General features: G+C 37.6%; 3 protein-coding genes, 1 long non-coding RNA gene and 1 other non-coding gene across 5 annotated transcripts; 3 read left to right on the top strand and 2 right to left on the bottom strand.

Annotated features, from left to right (window-relative positions):
- Positions 1-354: 354 nt before the first annotated feature.
- Positions 355-2,214, bottom strand: LOC662941 (stromal membrane-associated protein 1). The gene is made up of 2 exons (XM_969010.5): positions 1,998-2,214; positions 355-1,766 (listed from the first exon to the last, which is right to left on the bottom strand). The coding sequence occupies exons 1-2, from the start codon at positions 2,113-2,115 to the stop codon at positions 796-798; spliced, it is 1,089 nt and encodes a 362-aa protein (XP_974103.3). The 5' UTR covers positions 2,116-2,214; the 3' UTR covers positions 355-795.
- A 380-nt stretch (positions 2,215-2,594) lies between these two features.
- Positions 2,595-6,009, top strand: LOC662910 (DNA helicase MCM8). The gene is made up of 11 exons (XM_008196970.3): positions 2,595-2,791; positions 2,836-3,189; positions 3,240-3,499; positions 3,656-3,760; positions 3,810-3,971; positions 4,374-4,751; positions 4,812-5,024; positions 5,072-5,181; positions 5,285-5,507; positions 5,555-5,716; positions 5,773-6,009. The coding sequence occupies exons 1-11, from the start codon at positions 2,653-2,655 to the stop codon at positions 5,974-5,976; spliced, it is 2,310 nt and encodes a 769-aa protein (XP_008195192.1). The 5' UTR covers positions 2,595-2,652; the 3' UTR covers positions 5,977-6,009.
- Positions 6,010-6,696: 687 nt separating this feature from the next.
- TRNAD-GUC (transfer RNA aspartic acid (anticodon GUC)) lies at positions 6,697-6,768 on the top strand. Its single transcript has one exon. It is a non-coding gene; the product is annotated as a tRNA-Asp (tRNA).
- A 22-nt stretch (positions 6,769-6,790) lies between these two features.
- On the bottom strand, positions 6,791-7,948 carry LOC103313522 (histidine-rich glycoprotein). The gene is made up of 4 exons (XM_008196969.3): positions 7,796-7,948; positions 7,113-7,746; positions 7,006-7,060; positions 6,791-6,958 (listed from the first exon to the last, which is right to left on the bottom strand). Exons 1-2 carry the CDS (start codon positions 7,808-7,810, stop codon positions 7,405-7,407), a joined length of 357 nt encoding a protein of 118 aa, XP_008195191.1. The 5' UTR covers positions 7,811-7,948; the 3' UTR covers positions 6,791-6,958; positions 7,006-7,060; positions 7,113-7,404.
- Positions 7,949-8,352: 404 nt separating this feature from the next.
- On the top strand, positions 8,353-8,989 carry LOC135265601 (uncharacterized). The gene is made up of 2 exons (XR_010333317.1): positions 8,353-8,824; positions 8,907-8,989. It is a non-coding gene; the product is annotated as an uncharacterized LOC135265601 (long non-coding RNA).
- Positions 8,990-9,161: the final 172 nt, after the last annotated feature.

Genomic DNA, 9,161 nt, shown 5'->3' with positions numbered 1-9,161 from the left:
AAAACAAAAGCAACACACAATGATGATAAGAAAAAATGTTCAAACAGCACCAATTTTTTTGAGTTTCGGAATTTTTTCTGAATTAAATAAAGCACTGACGGCATTTTAAAAGACTTTCTCCCCTACAGCTCGATTAAAGAATGTAACAGCAAACGTAGAATTCTGTGTGATTAGTTCGTCTGTTACCTAATCATAATTTTAATCATAGCAGCAAAAATCAGAAAAATTTTGCAACTAGGAACTTTTTAATTAATTGTTATGCATAATTCACTTTAAAATGCTGAATAATATGTGTTACACTTTCGCTATTAAGAAATCTTCACACCGCGTGACTTAAAAAAAATAAACAACTAATAATTTTAAATGAATTTATTTGTATTCTTTGACATAAATTTACTTACAACATATATAAGCAATAAAAATGTTTACATTTTTTCAATTAAAAAAGTAGTAGTACATTTCGTGTCAAACTTACATAACGTAAAACCTGCAACAGTCTTAGAGGTAGAGGAAAAAACTGCAAAACTTTCGGAACATTTAACATTACATTGTTTATACAATTTTGCACTTAATAATTTCATTTAGAATAAACCCTCATGTAAAAATATTGCAACACCCAATAAAACGTTTCGTAGTTAATTTACAAATCGGACAAAAACACAGTGTGCTCATTAACTCACCAAAAAAAAAAACAATAAAAAAATAGACACTTTCCATAATAATATCACTAGACATAGTGAGCAACAAAATAGGAGAAAAGAACTGAGACATAAGTTAAATATTTATTAAGTTATTTCACGGCCATATATTGGTGGCAGCTGGCTGATTATTTAAGCTCAAATTGCCAAACTGTTGTTGCAAACCGTTCTGATTTGCGAAAAACGGATTGGGCGTTTGACCAGCTGGGGGATTCACCCCTTGTTGGAACTGTGCCGGAAATTGATTAGGAAAAGCGGGCGGAAACTGCGCCACGGGAGCAGCGGCAGGGACCTGCCCCTGCACCGGGAACTGCCCCCATTGCGCAAACTGCCCCACAGGCTGCTGGGGGAACCCCCCGAAAGTCGCCGGGTAATTTCCCTGGTAAGGCAACTGGCTAAAGCTGGGCGTGTTACTATAAAGTGCTAAAATACTGTCTTTCGTCAATTTGACTTTCTCCTTCTCTGTGGGGGCCGTCTGGTTGAAGAAACTCTCTTCTTCACTTTTCGCAGCTTTGTCTTCCTCCACTTTCTTCGTTTCTTCGGGAGGTGCTGATAGAAACCCAGTGAAGGAATCCTCCCCATTTTGGAGACCTAGCAAGTCGTTTTCTTTGGAGGGGTTCGAGAGACGGCCTGGTTTGGGGCTGGGGTTCTTCGGTTTGGGCAATTGGGGCACTTCGACGTTTGTAATGGGCTTTTTCTCAACAACTGTTTTCTTTTTTCGTTTCTGTTTTTCGATTTCTTCGTCAATTTCCTTCTCCCAGTTGACTTTGGGTAAGGCTGGGGGCACCCATTCCCGCGCGATGTACTTCTTGTGTTCATATTTTGCTCGTATGAACGATTCGAGGCTCGAATCGTTTTGGGGGCGTCGGAAATTGTCGGGGAGGTTCGCCTCGTATACGGCCCTAGCGCGGGAATTACCCATTTGTTGGAGGGAAACCACCTGTTCGGGGGTCCACGTGTCCAAATTGACCGACTTTACTTTGGAGATGTGGACCCCTAGGTTTCGGTGGATCCCCGCGCAGCGTATGCAGAGGAACACCCCGATGTTCCAGGAAGCCCATCGCGGACCTAGAATAGCCGCTGTTATCGCCGCGCAAAATGTTATTCACACCAAATGAAAACAAAAAACAGATGCCTTTATCTCACTTATGCACTATTAGAGATAACAAATACTACGAACTGGTGCACTAAATGAAAAAAATCGGTACGTGGGTGCGAAAAAAGCCACGTTGTTCGATTACATTACCGATCAATTGATCAAATTTAATGTTTTATGAGATGGGTATCAGTCAAGCCTACCTTTAGAGTCGCAGTCCACGCAATATTTGTTGTCTTCGTCCCGGAGGAGACCGTTCAGAACCGACTGACATTTGTCCTGTAATTGTTTCGTCTTGTCTTTTTCTGTCTTCGTACTCATTTTTATTAAATTTATTTGTAAAAAATCTATAAACGATTCGTAAATGACAACGGGGTGGTTGCCATTTACAAACGTCAGAAACGTCACTGACTTTGACGCGCATGCCTCTGTCATGTCGATGAGGCGGTATTTTTAAATCGGCAATAAAATGATTAAAAAATCCATAAAAGAGTTACCAATAAATTCAATTATTTAGGTCCGTCCATTAAATCTGTTGAACACTAACAAGGTGGGTCAAAATCACGGAAAATTTCAGTGTTTTCACCAAAAACCATGGATCTGGGTAAATTTAAGTATTTAACGTTGGAGGACACACAGTTAATTTGGCCAAATAAAAAATTGTGAAGATATTTAATTAATGGGCTCGAACCATCTTTGCACAACGCACTTCAAGTTCTGACGATTTTTTTCCGAAATAATTTATTTTCCAATCGACAACATTGAGGTGGTAATTTGGTTGGTACTTCGTCGTAATCCAATTGCCGGTTTAACCTCACTTTTTCAAACAATTTGTTTTTTATGGTGAAATAATTAAATATGAATAAAAATAACCGTTCCTGGTTTAAGAAGAAACCTTCTCAAATTAACTTAAACCTTGTCAATGTCGCAACCAACTTTAACAACGAACCGAAATATGGTTATTACGGATTTAAACTGTACTTCCCTGAATCAACAGGTGAGATTTTGTACCATAATTCGGAAAACAATTTGAAATTTCAGACGACGAAACCAAAGATGAGACTCTCCTTAAATACGTGCTTCATTTTGAAAATTTCATTAAACGGCATAGTGCCAATTTTTCGCTTGGCGAAATCGAGGCCCAAAAATGCTTTGTGATTGACTATAAGCTCATAACTTCAGACGAAGAATTAAGTGCGGGATGGAAAGGTTTAGAAACGGAGATAATCACAAACACTGATCTTTGCCTAAGTTGTATGGGTTTAGCCATGCACCAGTTTATCATGAAGGATTACGATAACAACAGTAGGAAAAAAAGTTTAGGGATAATTAGAGCGAGACTTATCAATTACGAGCCCATTCAACAAATAAAAGACATACGGGTCAATAATTATGGTACTGACATTTTTTATTGTGGTTTGATTATCACAACAGTGCCATTTCAGGTCGTTTAATTTCGCTCAAAGGCACTGTGATAAAAGCCGCTAATGTTAAAATTATGTACCAATATATGGCATTTTCATGTGCAACTTGTACAGGAATTCAAGTCGTCAAACAACCAGATAACATTTTTACAGTACCTAACAAATGTTTAACGGAAGGGTGCAAAGCCCGCTCTAATTTCCAAGCCTTGCATTCGTCCCCTTTCACACGAACGATTAGCTGGCAACACATCAAAATTCAAGAATTGATTGGAAACGATGAGGTGTTTAAATAATTATTGTTCATTTGTCCATATTAATGTGCATTAAGTAGGCACATTTTAGTGCGGCAACAATGCGAAAATTCCCTAAAAATTGCTAATGCACATTAATATGATAAAGAATATTGTTGTGTAGTCATTTTACACAAAAAATTTCAGTTTGAAAACGGGCGCGTTCCCAGAACTTTGGAATGCGAATTGACTGAAGATTTGGTCAATTCTTGTGTCCCGGGAGATGATGTCACGATAACAGGCGTTATAAAAGTATTATCTTCGAAATGTTATTTTTTATTTGGATAAAAGTGCGTTTCAGGTGCGTAATAATGCCGAAACTTCGTATAAAAATAAGGAGAAAAGTGTTTTTCTCCTTTATTTGGACGTTGTTTCAGTTGTAAATAACAAAAATCAGAATGAGGGTACTTATGGGGCTTCGGAACGGATAACTTTCAATATTACTGACTATTACGCAATTCAAGTTAGTATAACTTCTGATCAAAGTAACCTATGATTTTCAAATTAAGTTGGTGACACTGCACTATTGATTGTCAAAAAACTAAATTTATTTTCGAATAGGGTAAAAACAAAAAAAATAATTGCATTTCTAGCAGAAAAGCTTGCTAAAACGTTCGAAATGGTCACTAAGAAAATAAATTGTAACTTACTCCAGAACGAGAAAAATGGTGGATGCGCCAGGTTATTTAATAAAAAAATCATAACAGAAAAACTAAAAGCCGTAGAACTAAACGGCTTGTTCCGGTGAATTCTACGGCTCATTTTACGCATTATAGTGTTTTTTTTTAATTAAAATTAAGACTCTCTGATCACTGGATTAATTGACACAACTTTAGATAGATTCCTTTAATTTTTTTTTTTATAGAAAATTCATGCCGAGCCTTATCTCTTTCGTTTCCTTGTCCAATCACTATGCCCCACAATTTACGGCCACGAGATCGTCAAAGCAGGCCTTCTTCTTGCCCTTTTTGGCGGCACAAAATCGTCGAAATTTCGTGCCGAATCGCACGTTTTAATGGTTGGCGACCCTGGAATCGGTAAATCCCAGATGTTGCATGCTTGTGTAAACGTAGCCCCCAGAGGTGTGTACGTTTGTGGTAACACAAGTACTGGATCTGGATTAACTGTTACAATGACTCGGGAAGCTAAAGGAGAATATTCCCTAGAAGCAGGGGCGCTAATGTTGGCCGATCAGGGGTGTTGTTGTATAGACGAGTTCGATAAAATGCCCACACAACATGCTGTAAGTTATTCCCTTCGACTTGTTTTTTTATTTAAATAACTAATTTGCGAAAAAAATTAGTGTCTCTTAGAAGTAATGGAGCAGCAAAGTATTAGTATCGCAAAGGCTGGGATTGTATGTACTTTACCAACACGTGCTACGATTTTAGCGGCTGCTAATCCAGCTGGGGGGCATTATAATAAAGCTAAAACTATAGCTGAAAATTTGAAAATTAGTTCGCCGATGTTGTCACGATTTGATTTGGTTTTTATACTTCTGGATCAACCAAATGAGGTTTTTTGGAACTTTATTAAAGAAAATATCGCTTATAATTTTTACAGGATTTGGATATGAGGCTATCTGAACATATTCTAGCTTTGCATTCAAGGCGAAATGGATCAAATGTGTCAAAAAATTCAACATTGGCCGAAGGTGTAAACAACTCCTTGCGGTAAGTTCTATATTTCATAAATGTGACAAAATTCTGCAATCCCTAGCAATTACCTTTCTGCTGTAACCACATTAATAGGTTTTTAAATTTTACTGTTTTCCAGAGGACGCTTGTCTCTTCAAGACGGGGAGGAAATAGACTATTTGCCGCACTCCTTATTTCGAAAATACATAGCTTATGCGCAAAAATATGTGAATCCCCAACTTTCAGATGACGCTAAACAAGTATTGAAAGATTTTTATTTCCAACTCCGAAAGGAGTTTCAAAATGGGGATAGTACCCCTGTTACGACCAGACAACTAAATTCTTTAATGAGACTGACTCAGGTTTGCCCAAAATCTTGAATAATAATTAATCAGTGAATTTATTACAGGCTAGAGCAAAAGCCGAACTGAGAGAAGAAGCAACTAAAGAGGACGCTCAAGACGTTGTGGAAATTATGCGACAAACTTTAATAGACATTTTTACCGATAATGTCGGAATTTTAGATACCACTCGGTCGCAAAATGGGGCCGGAATGAGCGGCAAAAATCAAGTAATAAAAATGTTTTGTTTTCTGAGTTACATAACACCACTTCTGTAAAAATTTAGGTCGTTAAGTTGCTAAGACTCATGCAGCAAAAGGCAGAAGAACAAACCAAATCGATTTTTACAACAAACGAAATCCGAAATTTATCCCAAGATGTGGGAATTAACCCTTCCAAGTTTTTCTCTGTCTTGCAAAGTTTAAACATTCAAGGTTTTATTTTGAATAAAGGCGCCAATCGATATCAACTTGTCACTGCCGATTTGTAATTATGTAATTTTGTGAATAAAACTATCTTTTTGAAATAATTATATTAATGAAACAATTAACGATGACATGAATTACTACATTACTTAAGACTTGAGTTAAATACTTTATTCAGGCCCTCCCCTGTTGATATAAGCAATCTCCTCCTCACTTAAGGGGCGCCGTCTCCACCTTTGGGGTATTTGAAAGTCGTAAATGGCTTCACCAGGCTGGGGCATAGCCCCGGGCGACGCCAAAGGGGCCCCTGTGGGACCCGAAGTCGCCGTTTTGTGATCACGCGAAGCCCCATACCTGAACCGAATCGAGGGGGTCCTTGCAATGGTGCCAGATAACGTCCTGTTAAAAATACTGGAGAAATTCATTCTGAGATATAACCTAAAAATCGATAATTTTCAGTGACAGTTGAGACTCTTGTGCAATACTCACAGTTGCATAAATAATTTACTAATTTGGATTTTGTCTAAAGATTAGAGTTCGATCATTTACTGTAATTTTCCCAACTGATTAAATAAACCAAAATGTAGCGAATTTGGTCACAGGTGTGCGCAAGCGCAGTTGGTCGTTTTTATAAATAGAAAATTGCGGATTTGTGGCAAATTGTGGTTCTGAGTAAATTTAATAGCGGTTTATTGTCATTTGAAACTATTTCAAGTTAATTTTTTTTTAATAAATAAAACTTTGTTGATCCTGTAAATACAGGAATTTGGGTTGTTTAAGTACAGTCCTCGGTAGTATAGTGGTCAGTATCCCCGCCTGTCACGCGGGAGACCGGGGTTCGATTCCCCGCCGGGGAGACTTTTTTTTTTAATGAAAAACTCAAATTTTAGCATCTTTATTCATTAAAAAGTTACACTTTTGTTTTGGCTTGATCCTGTTGGCCGTATCTCACCGGTTGGCCTGAAGCACCAGCGTTGACTCCAACGTTTCCATTGTTGTTAACACTTCCAGGCAAAGCCGACGAAGAGTCTGATTTTGGCTCTTCACCTAACAATTTATTAATAATAATAAAAAAAAAAATTAAATTGACGAACCAGTGGGAGAAGAAACCACTAAGGCAACCCCGACAATAAAAAGAAAAACGATCATCTAAGTACAAACAGAAATTAAACAAGTCACTAAAACGTTCGTTAAACCTTACCAACTTGGACTTCATTGTTCGACTGTGTTCAAGTCAGAGCGAGAGTTGTTTCGTTTATATAGCAGCGTAAATTAAAGGGCAAAATTACCATTTCAAACAAAAAAACAAAATACTGGTCGTGCTGGTTCTTCAACTAGACATAAAATGTAAAAACGTGGATGCACTACGTGATGATCAACCCGAAGGTCACTATTTTAATCAAGGTTTCGCCCAATAATAAATTAAAACACCAAAAATATTTCAAATGATATTATATTCATGAAAACTCGCCATTAACTCATAAAACATAAATTTACTGCCCATGGTGATGCTCCCCTTGTCCTGGTTTATGCTCCTCGCGGTGATGCTCACCCGCCGTCTCTCCATGGTGTTGTCCTGCCGGTCTCTGCTCCTCTCGATGATGCTCTCCACTCGTTCCGTGGTGTTCCCCTTGGTGGTGCCCTGCCGGTCTTTGCTCCTGGTGGTGCTCCCCAGCCCCGTGGTGGTGTTCCCCAGGTCTCTGCTCCTCTTCATGGTGGTGTTCGGGGCGATGGTCGGGTCTGGGCTTCTCGTGATGGGTGTCTATGCCGCCATGGGTGGGGTGCGTGGTCGCGGCAAGGGTTGTGGCAATCGTAACGACAAAAAGGGTGAAGACCTGGTGGAAATTTCATTATTAAGTGGGTTTACATGCGAAAATTACTTACGAAAAGGTGCGCCATTCTGGTCAGTGTCTGGAAGTGACTGTGGTGTTTTTGGGAATTTTTCGTTTTTATAGGGATTTCGGGTTGGAGTATAATAAAAAGAAATTTTTATCGCTTGGGCCATTATGTCTCGGTTACATTTTTGGGGAACGAGTTTCAGGTATAAGATAGGGGGCATAAAAATGTTAATTGGGAGCGTGGTATCAAAATCTGCAAAGCTGGACAATAAAATGCACAAATATAACTAAACCTTTTATTTGATTTCGAAATGTTTTGCATAAAATGCAACCATGAGGTGGATGGCCGATACCATTCAGGCGGCGAAAATATCTTGAACCGTAAATTCTCTGAATGAGACAAGTTTTACATTTGGTTTTATTTCGCGATTTTCAACCACAGACTTGTGTGAGTCTTTTTGTTTGGTAAAAATGTGTGAATAAATTAGTAAAAAATATCGTTAAGTTTGTACAATTTAAAAATTAATCCGCATTTTTACAATAATTTATGCCAAGTTTTAAATAATTACCTTGAATTTAAATATAAATAATTCCATCATTCGTTGTATGATTCCATATTTTGGATTTCTTGTAAGAGTGTATTTTCACAATTTGAATAATAAATTCAACAAAAGCAACAATTAGAATAATCGTTTCATCAGACTTTCCGCTGCATAATTGGATATTATTAGAATAAGTAAGTTTGTTACTTCATTTCGCCGGAGGACAAGTTATTGAAAGGGTAAAATATCAAGACTTAATAAATTTTGGAGCAATTTGGTCATCTGGTACATTAAGCTGTCTAGAGCATTATGCAATTCCACATGTCGATTTTATTTAATTTATGTTTCGTCTAGCAAACGTAGCCTTTCCTCGTTCTCAAGATTTATACAAGTTGTAATTAATATTTAATTTATTCAGAGTGAAGATGTAATAGATATGAAAAAACATTAGTTATTTAGTTGCAATATACCAGTGAAATAGTTAGGTGTGTATGCAGCGCAGTTACAGTTTTTTTTGCAAAAACATGCATTTTGTAAGTTTACTATAATATTTTACGAGTTGATTTTTGTGTATTGCCCTAGATATTACATTTTTTTGTTGACTGTTATTTTTAGTACTGGCTGTCCATTTTTTGTGCATTAGTTTTGTGCACAGTTCAGTGCGCCAGCATTGAAGAGCCTTTTAATTATGGCCCTAAGATCACACCTACGAATATACCAAGTGCTAGACAAGCCTTAGGCTACGACAAATACGAACGACAACCAGTTGAGAGCTCCAAATCAACTGAAAGACGAACATACCCTCATGGAAACAACTGGGAAGACTTCGGAACACCAGAAATTCATTACAATTTTGGTTATAATGGATAA

Source organism: Tribolium castaneum, chromosome 3 (assembly GCF_031307605.1).
Source record: "Tribolium castaneum strain GA2 chromosome 3, icTriCast1.1, whole genome shotgun sequence".
Lineage (NCBI taxonomy): Eukaryota > Metazoa > Arthropoda > Insecta > Coleoptera > Tenebrionidae > Tribolium > Tribolium castaneum.
This window is presented reverse-complemented; position numbering and strand designations above follow the sequence as displayed.

Bases quoted from the DNA above. Each gene is read 5' to 3' on its own strand.
- LOC662941 (XM_969010.5), bottom strand. From the start codon at position 2,115: ATGAGTACGAAGACAGAAAAAGACAAGACGAAACAATTACAGGACAAA. The intron at 1,767-1,997 runs GTAGGCTTGACT...CGGCTATTCTAG, and splicing joins CGTGGACTGCGACTCTAAAG to GTCCGCGATGGGCTTCCTGG.
- LOC662910 (XM_008196970.3), top strand. From the start codon at position 2,653: ATGAATAAAAATAACCGTTCCTGGTTTAAGAAGAAACCTTCTCAAATT. The intron at 3,761-3,809 runs GTATTATCTTCG...AGTGCGTTTCAG, and splicing joins CGATAACAGGCGTTATAAAA to GTGCGTAATAATGCCGAAAC. The intron at 4,752-4,811 runs GTAAGTTATTCC...GAAAAAAATTAG, and splicing joins AAATGCCCACACAACATGCT to TGTCTCTTAGAAGTAATGGA.